The sequence below is a fragment of the Mytilus galloprovincialis genome, chromosome 4 (genome assembly GCF_965363235.1).
Source record: "Mytilus galloprovincialis chromosome 4, xbMytGall1.hap1.1, whole genome shotgun sequence".
Taxonomy (NCBI): Eukaryota; Metazoa; Mollusca; class Bivalvia; order Mytilida; family Mytilidae; genus Mytilus; species Mytilus galloprovincialis.
Genome location: NC_134841.1, coordinates 22,299,224 through 22,318,420, shown reverse-complemented (window position 1 = coordinate 22,318,420; position 19,197 = coordinate 22,299,224). Strand labels below are relative to the sequence as shown.

At 31.5% G+C, this 19,197-nt stretch overlaps 1 protein-coding gene across 10 annotated transcripts in view; it reads left to right on the top strand.

Moving 5' to 3' along the window:
• LOC143071635 (long-chain-fatty-acid--CoA ligase ACSBG2-like) overlaps window positions 1–15,079 on the top strand; it is a 57,177-nt gene extending 42,098 nt beyond the window's left edge. For 7 of the 10 annotated variants that reach the window (XM_076246078.1, XM_076246077.1, XM_076246073.1 and 4 more), the window contains 7 exons: window positions 3,615–3,796; window positions 4,240–4,427; window positions 5,586–5,695; window positions 6,157–6,367; window positions 6,775–6,914; window positions 11,928–12,174; window positions 12,586–15,079. In XM_076246078.1, the coding sequence (XP_076102193.1) occupies window positions 3,615–3,796; window positions 4,240–4,427; window positions 5,586–5,695; window positions 6,157–6,367; window positions 6,775–6,914; window positions 11,928–12,174; window positions 12,586–12,674 (1,167 nt within the window). In that variant the 3' untranslated portion in view covers window positions 12,675–15,079. The remainder of the gene's footprint in view (window positions 1–3,614; window positions 3,797–4,239; window positions 4,428–5,585; window positions 5,696–6,156; window positions 6,368–6,774; window positions 6,915–11,927; window positions 12,175–12,585) is intronic. The other 3 variants (XM_076246079.1, XM_076246080.1, XM_076246081.1) reach the window with 1 other exon arrangement.
• Window positions 15,080–19,197: the final 4,118 nt, after the last annotated feature.

Genomic DNA, 19,197 nt, shown 5'->3' with positions numbered 1-19,197 from the left:
TGTTTTCAAATTGGTCTACATTAAGGTCAAAAGGGTCCAAAATTAAACTTAGCTTGATTTTAACAAAAAGTGAATTCTTGGGGTTCTTTGATATGCTGAATCTAAACATGGTCATAGATTTTTGATTATGGGCCCAGTTTTCAAGTTGGTCCAAATCGGGGTCCAAAATTATTATGTTAAGTATTGTGCAATACCTCTGCGGTCGTATAAAGCTGCGCCCTGCGGAGCATCTGGTTTATTTATAAAAATACTATTTTTGATATAACAAAAATAAAAAAATAAAATATTTTTTTTTGTCTTATAATAAATCAGTGGTTTTGATAAGATAATAACACTCTGTAAAGATTAGACAAATGGGACAGTTTTAATCTTGGTACAGTGTTTCCAATTTCATTATCTATGGAAAATACATTGCCTTGTATCGTTTCTTTTGTGGACTAGTATACTATTGCGCAGAGTCAGATTATAATGGCTGTTACTATTTACCTCCCATGTAAATCGACATGTATCGAAACCTTTATGCAAACACTTATTTGTCACTATGTCGATTTAACTGTGCTAAAATTGAAATTGAAGAAGAACTACAGAACCTTTCTTTTTATTCTAATATATAATAATCTAACTTATCTAAAATATTTGAAATAAATGCGGAATGTGTCCATTGGACACAGATGATGCTCCCGCTTCCATATCATAAAGTTATAAACGGACATGACTGAAGACACTTACCAATTGTGTACTAACTTTTATGGTGATAAGAATTGTGTAAAAGTTTCGTAACATTTGGTTGAGGCAAACTAAAGAATGAAATACAAAACAAAAAATTCAGCAACTTTTTCCCTCTATAAAGAGGCATTGCATAGAACAGTGAAAGTTACACCACCAAAATTCAAAGTTGATCTGCATTTGGTGGTTTTAAGCATTGTGTATAATTTTAATAACATCTGGTAAAGACAAACTAAAGTTAGAGAACAGAAACGGAAATTCAGCAATATTTCTATTTGTAAAGGGGCATAACTCTTGGACGGTTTAAGTGACACCACCAAACTTAGTCTTGTTTTATGGTAATAAGCAATGTGATTAAGTTTCATAACATTTGGTTGAGGCAAACTAAAGATAGAGAACAGAAACCAACGTTGGGACATACTGACGGACGGACAAGGGTAAACCTTAATGCCCCCTCCGCCACTGCGGGGGCATAAAAATATGTAAATATAACAATTGATTAAATTAGGCAAAATTCAAGAATGGTCATTGCACATGGTTGTCATAAAGGTTTGAGAATCAAAACAGTATACAATAGTTCGGACCAGCAAATTTTCCTCAGGGCCACAAGGAAAATATTTTTGATAACCATAAAAAAAAACGCGATTATTCTGCGGTATATATACAAATAATAATTCAGTTATTTTAAAAAAAAAAAAAAAGACAAGCTGTCCTTTTCCACCATATACAATAGAAACATTGACAAATTCTTGCACAATTTAATGTAGATCGTTGGTATATATTTCCTCAGATAGAACATGTAGAATTTGTATGCCCCCACTGTAGCAAAGGGGGCATTAAGTTGTATCCTTGTCTGTAAGTACGTCCGTTTCAGACTTATACCCTTATACAAATGGAAAAAAATGCTGACTTTTTTGTTTCCGTTCTCTAACTTAAGTTTGCCACAACCAAATGTTTTGAAACTTACACACAATGCTTATTTCCATAAAATTCAGAACAGTTAGAATGTTATTGGTGTAACAGGTACTGTCAATAAGTTATGCCCCTTTAAAAATGGAAAAAATGCTGAATTTTCCGTTTCCGTTCTCTTTTTTTCGTCTGTCTGACATAGTTCATCTTACCCTGACCTCATTTTCTTAGAACATTGATAATGTTAAGTTAATATGATACTTGTATTAAAATCTTTACATAACACTTGCAGAGTTTCAAAAGTAATTCAATTATAAATAAAACCAACCAGACATTTCAGGGTGAGTCTTCTTGTTTAGTCTAGGGTTAAAGTTTTTAAAGCATCAATCTGTTTCAAAAACCAACAATGAGTTGCATTAAATTGTTACTGTAACTTCTTTATAGCCATTTTGAAAGAGAAAGGATCCTGAGCTATTTTTTTTAAATGTTCATTAAGATTTGTTTTATAGATAATCATGTTATGCTCATTGTTGAAGGATATACGGTGATCTTCTTTTGTTTATTTCTATGTCTTTGCTCTCTGGTTGAGAGTTAATTGTCTCATTGACAATTACAACACATCCTCTTATCTTTATACATAGACTTACTAGTAATTAAGTTTTGGATTCAACTTTATTCTTTTTCACTGACAGCATCAGTCTTAGACACGACAACGGGTTATGCGTATTACCATTTTTTTTTAAACTTCTGAGAAATCTTACATATAAGATTGAAGGGAGGGGGTACATATGCTGCCCTCAACTTTAGAAGTTGTGTTATGCTTAAATTCTTAAAATACTTAGTTCACAAGTAAACACAATGAGATACCACATTTCTTTCAACAAATTTTATAATTTTGAAAAAAAAAAAAAATCGGAAAAAAAGGGGAGTGCACCATACCCAGAGTGATGATTTTTCATTTTGTACAAGTATATCTTCATTTATCATATATTCTCGTTAAAAATTAACAAATGTGTGTCAGAAATGCACATATAAATGGAATGTTTTAGCTTTTTAAGTTCAAAATTTTTGATTATTCATCTGATTGTTAATCTGAATTTTGGTGAAAATTGACAATTTTTGACTAAATTTTTTTTTTAAAGAAAAAAAAAACACACGACTTTCTTTTTATTTTCTTAATATATAGAGTGTGGTCTTTCAAAATTTGTCAATGACATGTCATGGTATTGTTGGTCTTGGGAGATAAACAGATTTAAAATTTTAAAGTTTTTGAAATTTTTCATTTTCGAATTTTAACACATTTTTAAATGGTTGCTATGGAAACAAACTATTTAGTAAATTCACAATTTTAACGTTTTTATATAGTTTGGGGTTTTGTTCGTCAATACTGTAAATATACATATTGTTTGTATTGATTAACTTTATTTCTATGGGACTTTAAATTCCCTTATTTTATATTTTCAAAAAGGGTCTTTTTTCACATATTCCGGCAAAATGTTGATTTGGTGGTTACCATGGCAACGGGCATAATACAGGGAAAATAAAGACAGAATTTTGACCATCTACCAAAGTTCTTATGATATAGGGCAAAAAAAATTACTTCTGTGACATGCCATGAATCACCTTCTGCATGATTTTTACAAAGACCGGTACTTAATCATCATTTTTTGGACAATGCAAGAACTTTTAATAATCCATTAAATTTGGAATAAAATGTGACAAAGCTGACATTACAAGTATTAATTGAATTTCAAACTGCAATATTATAACCTTTGATTCGACCTTTAGCCATTTCAGACAGCAGTACAATGTATATGACCAAATTATCTATGGAAATTTGTCCGTCAATTTTTTTTAACCTTTAACCTTTTGTCTTTTTTTTTATGTTTTGTTGTGTTGCTGTCTTATTATATAAAATCTCAGCAGAATTAATGGTATTATATTATAGTATACTAAAGTTATATATGTACAATATATAGGGAAGTCTATTAGGAACACTGCAGGAGGTTCGACCAACAGGATTTTTTGGAGTTCCACGTGTTTGGGAAAAATTTTATGAAGGCATAAAGATCAAGGCTAGAAGCTCTGGTGCATTGAAGAAAAAGATTGGCATGTGGGCCAAAGGTGTTGGCTTAAAAGGATCTCATGCCATGATGAACAAGTGAGTAAAATTTAGTTAGATCTGCCCCAACCTGTTAAAACATAATTTATAAACCAGCTTTTGCTAAATGGGAGTTAAAACTGGTTTAATATAAGTCCTATTTATATTAGTGTATAAAAAAAATTAAAATCAATACTTGTGGCTCATTTTGTTAGATTAAATAACCATTCACAACTTTGTAAAGTGAAAAAATAGACCATGTAGAAAGCTTTGTATTTTTAGAGGCTTTTTTTTTATTATCATTTTCCAATTTTGTTAACATTGATTTAAATTAGAATAATACATTTCATTTATAAATGATACCCATTTACAAAATTGATACAGGTTAAATAGTGTCATGTTACATTTAAAATTAAAACATAGGTCTTTAACTGTTTTACTCATCCAAAATAGAGGATTGTAAACCATATAGTTGCTTACAAGCTTTGGTTGATATTTTGCAGACAATCTATGCCATTTGGATGGGGACTTGCCAACACTTTAGTCTTTAAGAAAGCTAAAACAGCCCTTGGATTAGATAGGTGTCGGTTTTTCATGTCAGGAGCAGCCCCAATCATGAAGGAAACATTGGAGTTTTTCTACAGTTTAAACATGCAGCTTCATGAAGTTTATGGAATGAGTGAAAGCACAGGTAAATTGATATGTGAAAATACAGGTACACTCCTGGTAATAGGAACAAGTGAAGGAACAGGTAAATCAGTGAAGGAAGTACAGGTAAATGGAATTATCACATATTTTGTACTGATATGTACGTTTTTGCATGGCCAATAAAAGCCTGAAGTCAAGGTTGGTTATCAGCCCTTGAAAACCATATCGAGCCCGAGTTTAACTTCCTGTAACTTGTCAATCAAAAATTATTTGTAAACAAGTTGTCATCCGAAGCAGCCAGACAATCAGGAGAGGTTTCTCACAGATCAAATGACGATGCATGTAAATTCATACAAAAAAAAGAAAAATGAGAACACAATGAAAAGAAATTTAGAAAGTTACGTATCTGCTGTAATAGAAAAAAATGTAAAAATCAACAGTGGAAATCACAAAAGTTCCTGTAAAATTTTGACGTCATAAAGAATTTAGAAAATATATGACGCCACAATGGAAAAGTGATTGTTCTATGCCATCGAAAGTTCAAATGGAACATATTTCCAAATCATAGTGTGAGATGGTGTATTCTACCTCAACATTAATTGGAAATGTAACACTTTTCATGTCGTTTAATATTTACAATTCTGAGAATTAATATATTTATTGTTAATTATTTGTTAAACTTTTCACAAAACTTTGTTTACTCACTGTGATGTGAACTTTCTCTTGCTTGAAAATTTGATAAATAGATTATAACATGTCATTTTCCATATGGTCAGTGGTATCAGCCCACGACCCATATCAAGTCCTCTGGCTTGATATGGGAGTCTAGGGCTGATACCAAGGCCAATATGGAACATGCCATGTAATAATCTATAAGTATAGGTAAATACCTGGTAAGTGGAATAAGTAAAAGAATAGTTAAATGCAATGTAATTAGAATAAGTAAAAGTATAGGTAAATACCTGGTGTTATTCATAATTTTAGCTTATACACTGAATAGAACGATAACATGAAAAATTAAACATTAATTAAGTTTACACTTTTTATAGTAAAATTGTACCTGTATAAAAGTAAGGAATGTGTTTCCATTAAAGTATATCCCTTTGAAAACATATTTTTGGTCAGTCAGTGGAATTTTCTATGATTGGTCAAGCTTGATCAATCAAAACTTTGTTTTTACCTGTTTTATTTTACTCCTCAGGACCACACACAGTAGGCTGTAATGAAGACTTCAAAATCTGTAGTGTTGGACATAACTTTCCTGGATCTGAAACAAAGTTAGCAAACCCTGATGAGGATGGAAATGGAGAAGTAAGTCTGGTCTTTAAAAGGAACTTTGATATGCCATTATAGATAGAAATTAATGCATCTATTTATTATACCTCCTCTCCAAAATACTGGTTTACATTTGCTTCTATGTCACATAAAATTCTATGTTCACTTTAACTATGATAAGGTCATTATTTGTTACCAGAAAATCAGGTCTAGTGACATAACATCATTTGTATAAATTGATATCAATTCCACAATGTAAGTTTGATATTCATGTATTATAACCTTTATCTATCTATTGACTTTCATTATTGTTATTGGTAAGACATTTCATCATACTATCTTTTCAGATCTGTATGACAAACACACAAGTATACATGGGATATTATTTTTTTTTTCTTAAGGATGCCTCATGCATATCAAGCAACAATTAATCTATTTTAGAATGTGATGTTGGAAAGAGTCTATTCATGTATTTATGGAATATTTTTCTATTTTAGATCTGTATGTGGGGAAGACATGTGTTTATGGGATATCTGAATGCACCAGAAAAAAATAATGAAATTTTTGATGAAGAAAATTGGTTAAAAACAGGAGATCTAGGAAAACATGATGACCAAGGATTCCTGTTCATTACTGGAAGAATTAAAGGTAAAAATTGTCAGATACTCACTGAACAAGGATTCCTGTTCATTACTGGAAGAATTAAAGGTAAAAATTGTCACTCACTGAAAAAGTATAGTAGATATTCTTCTGGACCAAGGGTGTCTGGGGTATAGAAATATAGTCAACTTAGTCTTCCTCTGACGGACAGTAAACTGATGACAAACTAGTGTTCAACATAGAACCAACGGTTTTGGGAAAAGTACATTTTTTTTTTTAATGTGAACTTTGATATATATGTACATTGTACTAATAAAAGATATGTTTTAGATATGTCAATAAAACAGCAACCCAACCACACACAAAAAAAGAAAAACAGATATAAGCTTTGCTTCAATTCCTTTTTTACTGATATTGATGAAGTCAATTTAGAGATTCTTTTTGACATTATCATGAATAGACTTGAGAAATGGCTTACTTTTTTTATGTAACATTTGAGTGTTGGATATTTGTAGAACTAATCATAACAGCTGGAGGGGAGAATATTGCACCTGTACCAATGGAGGATGCTGTGAAAGAAGCTTTACCCTGTATCAACAACTGTATGTTAATAGGAGATAAAAGAAAGTTCCTGTCCATGATTTTGTGTCTGAAGGTGGGTTTCTTCTCATTGGTACCTCTCCAAACTTTGTATCAGTAACTGTATGTTGGTTAAAAGGAAGTAATAATAGAGGACTGACGCCACCTAAATTTTATACCTCAGAAAATAGGTAGAAGTAAATTTATTATTTGCTGCCCTGGTAATAAGAAAACAAAATTGACATAATGAGGAATGAGTGTGCATGGTCATTGGTGGAGAAATAGAGAGAAATTTGTCATAATTCAGAATTCAACAGTTTTATCAACAGATCTTTTATAGTGAAAATGCAGGACCCAAAAAGGCTACCATTGTCACTTTGTAAATTATTACTTCATTTTAACCAATTAATGGATTTCTGTCCATGATGTTTTGTCTGAAAGTGAGTTACCTTTTTTGGTTTAGTTTAAACATATTTTATTGTTCAAAACAAATGGATTAGACACAAGTTTTTCAACTTAGTTCCGTCTTCTCCATAATATACATGAATATACATTATATTTATATAGCACATTACATAAATTTGTATTTTTCTAATAAGCATGAAGGCATGAAAAATAATTAAATAAATCACAACTATTGTTATTATAATATTTATACACAAAAAATAATAGAAACGGCTCAATGGATATCAAACGTTCTTATTTTGAATAATCAAACACACCCAAACGATCGGTCTAAAGGGAAAACACCAACTGTTACTAGTGTGTTTATCAATGACCTCTTTTGGTAATTCTCTTTACTATGTTTCAATAACTATATAATGATAGAATAAAGAAAAAAGTTCCTGTCCATGTGTTTATGTCTGAAGGTGAGTGTCCCATTCTGTACCCCTCCTTTCCCTGCATCAGTAACTGTAAGTTGACTGGTTTTATTTCAGTCATGATCAGTGAAGCAAACAAGACATCATTCTCTTTCTACTAATTTTTCTTTGGAAAATCAAATTGAAATTTCAAATATTCTTTAAGACATTTTTTGGAATGATATTTTATAATTGTCCCCCGCACATGTGTTTGCTGTGGACATAGAATGACTGGGCGTCCGCCTGTCTGTCTCACGGGGGTAACTTCGATATTTTTTGGTAGGGGTGTTCCATTTTTGCCTCAGAAAACGTACCCATTTTAATATAACATTCACTGAAATTCAGTACCTATAGTTATATAAATATTTAAGAAAGAATGACCTATACTTATATACAATATTTAAAATATGACCCATGCTTATATAAGCACTAACTCATCATCACTCATAATTCATAAATATACCAGCTACCCTTAAGTTTTTATATATGAATTGACATCGTTTGGTGCACATATATGTTATCGTTATATATGATATGTAGATTACATACCCCAAATCAATATACAGTTATCAAACGTAAATGCATTTTAATATAGGATGTCATTAAAAAGGAGGGTCATTTTTATATAAAATCTCGCAAAATTATGACCCATATTTTTGGCACATCCCCGTATACCCAATAATAGGAAGTTACCCCCGTGGTCTGTCTGGTCTTATTAGCACTCTAAAAGGTTCAATTCTTGCAAGGTTTTTGGGATATGATTGCTTTCAAGCAATCTGTACTGATACCATTGACTCAGGGTCATATCCTCACGTCAACCGTTTTATTCTAAACATTAGGTAGCAATAAACAGTTAGGAAAAAATATTAAAATTTGCCCTTATAAATTTTACCATCCCCTTTTCATTGCTTTCTTGCAATATCAAGCTTCCTGTTTGTGTCATATATGGGCATATGTATGTAATCAGAATCTTCCATATAAAAGTATATAAAATGGTAAAATATAATTTCTTTTGGGTGTATCCATGGCAACAGTCTGCATTTATTTGTTATAAAATATTGCAAATAGGGGGGAAAAGATGTAAAATATTTACCCAAAATTTGACTAAAAGTAGAATTTCCATCGCTTGAAGTAATACCTTTTCTGAAACTGTGTACATATATCATTCAGCAAATCCAATGAAAATCATATGTCTTTCATCTCATTTTTTTGTAAAATTGCGTCAAAAACTTCGTGTAGAAAAAAAGTGTTTGTAAACATTACATTAATTTCTGGACCAATGGCCGGTCTAGCTATGAAAATACGGATTGTCAAACAGAAAACAGCCCATAACACATGTAAAAAATAATCTTGATGCTCTTATAAGCCATCTTTGAAGGCTAAATTAGCACTCAGCTGTCTAAAAATGAATTTTATTACACAATAACTTTCCTATTTGAAAAATTCACAGGGTCCAAAATGCGAAACTAAACTCCTAACTGTGTATTGCTACCTTAAGGAACATCTCAGATTCTTATGATTGTCTTGCTTTAAAAGGTAAAAACAAACAAAAGGATTGAACTTAAACAACTTTCCTGTAATGTTCTTCTCATAATCTTCATGTTTGATATTTCCCTTGACTTATGCGTGTTTTTAACAACACGGAAAATCAGAATTAAGCAGTATTTATATTTAGTGTTTTTATAAATTTAGAAACACGTCAGAGGGAATTCCCCAGTTTTGATAAGAGAGTTCTCTGAATTCCAATAAATCTATTTCTGTCATAATTGGAGTTTATCTTATATGTCACCGTTATGAAACTGATATTTGATATTGTACTCTCATAAAGAAATGGAGAACCATCTAGGTTGTTAAATTATCATTTAATAAACGTTCTTGTTCCAAATCGCAAGTCGCGGGTTTGTTTATGTAATTATGCGCATGCATATAGTTTTCTTGACTTCAAGGGGTATCAGATTGAACAGTTGCTCTGGATTCCCCACTCCATTGTTTAATTTGAAACTCATGGGATTCTTTCTATGTCTGTCTGCTATTGAGGGTTATTGTTTTTGCATAATTTTAAATAAAACTAGAACACACCCATGATATCGTGGGTCCGTGACTGAATTAAAGTATATAACTATACGCAAGCCTTATTTTAGTATTAGTATTGTCATCTGATAAAGTCATGCCGATTATAAGATACACAGTTTTCTCTGATTTCAAATCTTTTTGTTTGAACCCGTCGAACTGGAACTTATCAATTATTGATAATATTAATTATTTGGAAAACAAAAGGTCCTGGAATTGAGTATTTTTTAATCAACAGCATTGTCCTATATTAGTTATAAATAAAGTTGAATTCTTTGATTCGCTGTTTTACGTCATGCCCCCCTAACAAATTGAAAACTGTACCTATTCACCTTATTTTAGTTCAGATTTTTAGTATTCGCATTGTTATCATAGAAAGTCTAACTGATTAAAATACTACAATAGGTAACAATTTGACAATTAAGTAGTGTCAACCCTGTGATTATGACGTGTAATACTATATAGCATATTAATCCTGAATACACCGTTTGGTGGTGCGCCTGTCAGATGCGGAACGTACAGATAAGGTAATCGGTAACAGGTGAATATAATATTGGTATCGGTATCGGACTCGACCCGGAACTTTTTAATTATTGGCAATATTAATTATGTTAAAATTTTTTAAAGTTGAGTAACTATTCAGATTACGAAAATTACATTTTATATGTGCAGTTGAATTAGTTTTGAAAATAATACTATCCAGCTATACCAGGGCTGCCAAAAATGCGTGAGACTCACACATGTTCATGCTTTTTTGCGGCATTATCCTTTGATCTATTGTTTTTTTCTCTTTGATCTTTTCAATTTTGGCCAAATCTCACGCATTTGTTTATGAAAAGTTGACAGAACTGCTATACCTGTGTCAATGAAAACAATGGTAATCTTATCCCTCAGCGCATTCTGCTCTTTGATTTTATAAAACTTATACTGTAGGTTGATATCGGCAATATTGCTTGACAAGTTGGCTGATCAACCTTTTTTAGCTCACCTGGCCCAAAGGGCCAAGTGAGCTTTTCTAATCACTTGGCGTCTGTCGACCGTCGTCCATCGTCCTTAACTTTTACAAAAATCTTCTCCTCTGAAACTACTGGGTTAAATTTAACCAAACTTGGCCATAATCATCATTGGGGTATCTAGTTTGAAAAATGCGTTCGGTGACCCGGCCAACCAATCAAGATGGCCGCCATGGCTAAAAATAGAACATAAGGGTAAAATGTAGATTTTGGCTTATAACTCTGAAACCAAAGTATTTAGAGCAAATCTGACAAGGTAAAATTGTTTATCAAGTGAAATCTATCTGCTCTGAAATTTTCAGATGAATCAGACAACTGGTAGTTGGGTTGCTGCCCCTGAATTGGTAATTTTAAAGAAATTTTGTTGTTTTTGGTTATTATCTTGAATACTATTTTAGATATAGATAAACTGTAAACAGCAATAATTTTCAGCTAAGTAAGATCTTCAAATAAGTTACCCTTTAAGGAGTTATTGCCCTTTATAGTCATTTTTTACCAATTTTTCATAAATTTTTGTAATCTTTAACAAAAATCTTCTCCTCTGAAACTACAGGGCCAAATTTAATCAAACTTGGCAACAATCATCATTGGGGTATCTAGTTTAAAAAATGTGTACGGTGACCCAGTCAACCAACCAAGATGGCTGCCATGGATAAAAATAGAACATAAGGGTTAAATGTAGATTTTGGCTTATAACTCTGAAACCAAAGCATTTAGAGCAAATCTTACAGGGGTTAAATTCTTTATCAAGTCAATATCTATCTGCCCTGAAATTTTCAGATGAATTGGACAACTGGTTGTTGGGTTGCTGCCCCCCAATTGGTATTTTTTAAAGAAATTTTGCCGTAAGTAAGAACTTCAATCACATCACCATCACCAAAACAATTTTGTCATGCATCCATCTGTGTCCTTTGTTTAATATGCACAAAGACCAAGGTGAGCGACACAGGCTCTTAAGAGCCTCTAGTTTTAAAGAGTTATTCCCCTTGGAAAAATTGATTTAGCAGGAATAGCATTGTTTTTGATATTTATAAATTGTTTTAAATATGAAAAAGGCGAGTTTTATTCAGTTATTGGTCATGTACATTAGATAGATAAAATGTGTGCAAAGCAGGAACATTGGAATTCTGTTCTTTTATTAAACAGGTTGATGTAGACGCTGAGACAGCGGAGCCCAGTAATAATCTCACCACAGACTGTAAGGAGTGGTGTAAAAGTATTGGAAGTGAGGCTACAACTGTAGAGGATATAATAGACAAGAAAGATGCTGTAGTGCTAAAGGCAATCCAAGATGGTATTGACCGAGCTAATGCAAAATCAGTGTCCAGAGCAGCTAAAGTACAAAAATGGTCAATCATTCCTAGAGACTTCTCTATTCCTGGTGGGGAATTAGGTAAGGTTATTATACACCTTATGATGCCACAATGAGGTTTCAAAAGCTGATGTTTGAGTTGCAGTAGTTAATGATCTGTTAAGATTATGATTAGGTCAGTTGAACCCAAACCACTTATGAAAAGACAATGATATTTGGTTTGTAGTTGTATTTACATTGGCACATTGTATTTCCTAGGAGATTACTGTAAATACAGAAATTATTGCTTGCATTTATTATTGTTTAATATCATTTTAGACTAAAATGCGATTTTAATTTTTGAGATATTGAGAAAAATCCTGTTTAATTCATATAAAAAAATCAAAATGTGAGTTTAAATTATTGCAATTAAATTCCTGTCACATTTTTTTGCAATAAATAAAATGACTTTTTCATTCATTTTATTTGCTCTTCTTTTATTGAATTATTCAGGTCCTACATTGAAATTGAGACGTCCAGTTGTGACAAAGATGTATAAAAAGACAATTGATGCATTCTACACTGAGGCAGAAGAAAAATAGATTACAACATAGAAACCAATGGTTGTGATGACAGTGGGAAGAGGAGCAGAGCTAGGATCAATTGTTTAATATTGGTATACAGAATCAGGGTACAATCAGCTGATCTCAGGAAGTGTGATCTTCTTACACAGGCTAAAATAAAAACATGTGGGATTTTCTTTTGTGCCTTTGTTCTTCTTAATGTTCTCAAGCAAGTGAAACTTATTTGCATAATTAGTATAGTTTTGATTATAAAACTTCTGCCAAAAAATATGTCTAGTAAAACAGAGCTAAATTAAAAAAGATGGAGATTTGTTAAAAACCGTTTTTTAGTGATCCTTGCAGTTTGAAAGTGCTTTAAATTTATAAAATCATGTGTGAGGTACTTACAAGACTTTATTCTGTAGATATATTAGTTCTAATACATTTTTAATTGTGTATTAAATATTTAACTTAGGCCATATATTGTCTTACTTGTAACTACAAATTATAGAAATATTACTAAGCTTCCACCAATCATTTTACTTTTATTGGATAAGCTTGATAGAGAGTTGGCAAAAACTGTGTTATAAAAAAAACCATCATGTTTAAAAAGTGTTAAATATGAAATGTGACATATATTGCAAATTCACCCTTCTGTTTTAAATATTGAACAGTGTTGTTACTGACAATCTGATCTTTGTTGTATTATAATCTCTTTGGGCATTATATTGTGGAGCTAACTTAAAAGTGGTAACATTTTATACCAATATTTGTATAAAGCATGCACAGAGATGTACTACATGTATTCTTCTAATATGATTTATGTCATCTGATGTTATATTTGTTATATATAAACTATTACATTCCAATTTAGAAAGGTAAAGGGTTATTATTTACTGACACAATCAAATGGGACTATAATGATTAATTTTAGACAATCTGAGAAAATATCCTCCTGAACTTGTTACATCATTAATTTTCAAAGGAAATGATCAAAGATGTTAAAGGGTACAGTGATAGAAAAAATATTGAAATTAAGTACCCCTCAAGATACTCCATGTAATATGATGTGAATTACCCCCCTTTAGTTATTGTTAGAATCAGTTTTGAAAGTTCATTTATTACACAACATTCTCAGAGAGTTAGAGTAACCCACAGTACTTTTATGGAGTAACATTTATACTATAGATTGGTATAATTAGGCAGTAATAGTTGTTAAAATTTGACCCTTCAAATTTTATTTCACAAAAAAATGAGAGAACAATTGTAGTAGTTTTCTATATATCTTATAGTGCTTTGAAGTCGTTGAATATGAGTAACATGTACTTTTTGTATGTAAATGAGTTGTAAACATATCAATACATTTATTTTTGTTATATATATTTTGCAGTCTACTTAATGAACATTGAAAACAAATTTATATTTTTAATATGTTGTAATATTCATTCATTCATTTATTCGTTCTTTGATATATGCTTTACACTGTATATAATTAACATACACACATTGACTTCACACCTCATAAAATATTTGTAGAAATGTGTAGAATTTGAAATTAAGGCCAATCATTGCACTTGAAAAACAAGTATTTTTAACCAAATTTTTAAGCTTTTCTGATCTAATAACAGATTTAATCATTTAAACTGCTGATATATATATTTCTAAACACTTGAATTAGGCATTTAACAGCTAATTGATGTGAAAACCTATCTTGTCTCATACATCCAAAGAAAGAGATAAACAATACAGATACAATTTAGTATTAGAGCAATAAATATGCAATACTAGTTATATTTGCAATGATCAAATAAAGCAATAAAAATAAATGATATTGATAGTATGTGCCATCCATGTTCCCCTTATTATTGCCATGCATCTCAAGATGACATGTACTCTTGGCTGAAAATTAACATCACAGTAATTTGTAAAGTGTTTATACATGTTAGATATTTTTGAATACAGATAAGCACTATGGTCTCTCATATTCTGTATCATGTTTAACCCTCATTCCCGATTACTAGAATAAAACCTAGACAAGACAAGGCAGACAATTTTATTCTTTAAACCACTGTATACACTTTGGTACAAGGAATGAAATAATAGTACAAAGTATATAATATAATATGTGCACCTCTATTATTTGTATACAATATTAAGAGAATTGAGTTATAATGATTATTATATATATATTGTAGCAGCATGTACTTTAATAACAACAGTTTCCATCTTTTTCTTGTGTTAATATTTTCATTTTGTATTTCCAACATCAATCATATTTGTAAACCCTTTAAGCAAATTTATTTATTTTAATTTTTATTTGATAACTTTACAGTCTTACAAAACAAATTTTTAGAAACTAAAAGTATATTTATAAGCTGAACTTATTTCCTAAAGGCCAAATTGTTTGAATACTTTATAGATGAATAAATAATTATAAAAAATAACCTGTGGATATTGTTTTTGAAGGATAATCATTAGCCGGGTTCTTGCTAGATTCCAAGGATATGTAAATGGTGAGTCCTGTGACTTTTTAAAGTGGTGAAATACTGCTGGTTTTGATGAGTCTATAGTATGAGTCAACCTTTTACTTGATTCTGAATTGTCTTATGTGAATAATTGCTACCCATGAACCTTAAATTGAATAATCTATCTGAACACTATATGAAATATGTTTTTTTTTGTTGCACTTCAGCCCTCTGTTTTAGTTTGTAACCTGGATCTGTTTTCTCCCAATCAATTTATTACTTTTGAACAGCGGTATACTACTGTTGCCCTTGTGTATGATTGCTTATGAGGCAACTATCCGGTAGTTTAAGTGAAGTGGATGTAAGCAATTATTGGCACCTGTTAAGCATTCAACAATTAGAAAAATCCATACCACATTGTCAGCAATAAAATGCTGCTGAAATAAAGAGTGTGAAACAATTCAATGGAGAAAAACTAACAGCCATATTTATGACAAAACCATTTTCGAAAACCAAATAAGACAGACACTAACCAAGGACAATCATTGAACAACAGGCTCCTGACTTAGTACAGCCACTTAAAGAAAATGACTCAGTTAAACATGTTTGTGAACACTCAACCCTACACTGTAACCTGGGTGTAACAGCACGATATAAGAATTAATAATGCATCCTTGTGCTAAGTAAGGTCTCTCGGAATAGTTCTGATTTACATCATATCTCATTCCAATATATTTTTATATAGTTAAGTTTTATATTTAAAACTCATGAAAGATACTTTCCATAGAAACTGGTACGCCAGACATGCATTTTGTCTTCAAATGGCTCACCAGTGACGCTCAAATCACAACAGTGAAATGTGCTAGTGCAACTTGAAAGCATGATTTAGATTTAATCAAATTCTGAAGTTTTACTTAATTGAAACATACCTAGAAAGAAAACAAGGAGAACCTCCAAACTGAATTTGAAAATATCAGATATATTGCATCTTTTTTTGAATCTTCAGAATTTTGTTTGTTTTTAACACCGTCTTCTCTTTAATGCACTTTAAAGCCCTGAAATAAATCTTAAACCAATGTAGTTTACATTGGTTTAAGATTTATTTCAGGGCTTTTTATTTGTTTAAATTTAATTGGTAGGCTCCACACTGGGTAGTTCAAAAAGCTGAATGTAGCTTTCTACAATCTCTAAGTCAGGCTTTTTAAAGCGATTGTTACATAAAAGAGTAAAATGTTTACTGAGAAAGACACTAAAAGGATACATCATGATGTTTGTAAAGATATAGTTTGAGACATTATTGTGGCAGAAGAAAATATACTGCCTTCATCGTAGCAAACTGTGATAGATAAGAAATCTAGTGACCTTCGTTTTTCTTGGTTGATGAATTAAGTTAAGATTGTCTGCAAGGCCTTTAAAAATTCCTCATATGTATCGTTAAGTTTCACACCTGTTAGATAAAGACGTCAGAAGGTATTTCCACAGTAACAGCTACAGATTCTTATTTCTGGGATTGATCTTGCCAAGTCAAGATTAAGGTCGACTCTTGTGTTTAGCGCTTTCAAATTGTGACATTTTCTCGAAGTATATCATGCATTTAAAAATGTAATCGAAGACTGATAAATGTATAGCAACCAGTACAGTCTCTTTACTGGCAATCTGTGATACAGATTCGTTTGAATTAAGATATAGAATACCATTTGCATTTCAATATCGAGATAACTAATGTATCACATCCAATTAATTAAGGGACGATGAGATCATGGTATTCATTTGAATAATGTGTAGATTCAAGATTTAGTATTGGGTAAAATATTGAATTCAGAGGAAAATTCAGAATGGAAAGTCCCCAATCAAATGGCAAAATCAAATTTCAAACGATGACACGAATGGATAAAAAAATTGTTAAACAGCTAGCTGAACCTCCCACTTGTATAATAATAAGGCCCCTAACTAAAAATGAGACGAAAGATACTAGGGGACATGCAAAACTCACATATTGAAAAACACAAAAACCATTGAAAATGATAATCAAGTCAACAAAACATTACAGACAACTCAGACTTTCTCTAATCGAATTTACCATGGAGTTGGGTACTTGTGTAAAGAATATTCATAGAATAAAATACCAGATGGGAAAAATCTTCACTATTCTAACTGTATCGTAATTGATCTAGATCTGCACTAAAAAAAAAAACCCAAAAAAAACCAAAACAAAACATTATCATGGTGAACATTTGGTCACATGCGCAATATCTTCCTCGTGGTGGCATGGAATATAGTTTGCGTTTGTATGTCACATCGTTCAGTTTCCCTTCGAAATGAGCAAACTGGGAATCATGATTTAAACTATCAAACAAAGAGGGTTGAAACTAGACACTATTTTCCAATAGAAATAAAACATTTCTGTACGAAACACTCTCTAAGGGACATTCATATGTATTGTAAACTAATTTTACAAGTTATCTACCGATAGTAACTGCTTTAGTTTACTTGATTGACTCTATGTCCATATCTGTTTCAGTAATTGAAATAAGAAAGACCAAGAATCTAAACAGATATATGAAAAGTTGAAGGCCAGACTTAACACGAAAACTGTCGTCTGTGATTATTTGCGTGGATACACGAACTTGGACATGAATTACAACAATATGCTTGATTAAATGCTGGGTCTTACTTTGAATCACTAACAAACGACAATACAACATGAATTATTAGATAACAAATGACATATTCTTGACTTGGCACAGGACATTGTAGTAAGTAAATATATATATATGATGAAAGTTATATTGCTTGTCCATCCACGAGAGAGAAAATATACATATTGTAAAAATCGAAAGAGTATAAATGATGTAGGTCCTTTTGGTTGCTTTTCCAAATTCTGTTACTTTCCTATCCAATGGAGAGAACTTATGCATCGTTCAGTTGGAGTAAGAAATAAAGGTAAGCTGCTTTGAAAACGTGATACGTTGGAATAAACTACACGTTAACCACACATCAAAATCCTGACGAATTCCACTGATGGCAAGAAAATGTATATATACGTTCCCAAAGGCAGTTCTTACATTGTTTGGCTGAATTAAGCAAATACTTTTCTGTTGGTTCATGCTTCAATGACTGAATAGCGCATCGATGTGAACATAAAAGAAGATTTAGAGGTCAAATCGCAAAGTGCATGTACAGCATGTTTTCATCAAATCAGCAAGAGTCTTCAAATATTTAAAAAAAGTTAACCATTATGATTAAAAGAAGAGAGTATATATAGAGGTTTATATAATGTAGAAATCCAAGGAAAGATTTTTTTTTACAGAAGTGGCATACTGGTTTGATACAAGACGAAATGGTTCTCTTGTCCCCCTCGAAATCTGTATTTTGTTCTGATGACTGAATCTTTACTATACTGTTTAGGACATTGCTGTATGGAGTCTTATATGAAGTACATATACCGATATACTAGTAAGACTGCATGATGCCATAAACATATGTTAAGAAATTTGAGCCTTCTTCCGTATGCTACTAGCATTTCTTCATATGTCGTTATACAAAATACATTGTTGAAGTGCTAATTTTGATTTCATGTTGTTTCACGTACCTAGATTTACTCTGCTCCATTATCACATGTCAGGTTCAAGTCAGGATCTTAGGTTTCAATTATTTAGGCATACCAGCTAATCTTTTGGATTTGAGAGTCCCAAATGAAGGTCTTAATACCGTTATTCTAAAATGGACACGCTTTGCGTAATAAGCCCCATCCACATGAATATTCAAATCCCGAATTTTGGTTATAAATTTAGTATTGTATGAAGTAAAAAAGCAAAAGTACCGAATTTCTGGGGAGATTTAAAACGAAAATCCATTTTGAAATGTCAAAATTGAAAGCTAAAACACATCAAATAAATGGATAAAAACTGGCATTTCCTTAAGTAGAAAATGATATATTAAACCTGGTTATATATTTAGCTAAACCTCTCACTTGCCTGAATATTATAAAATTCGATTATATTGATAATGAATTGACATCATATATTCATGCAATCTTACTGATGTTGTATGAATCACCGCATACATCAAATAAAGGCAACAGCAGTATACCGCGG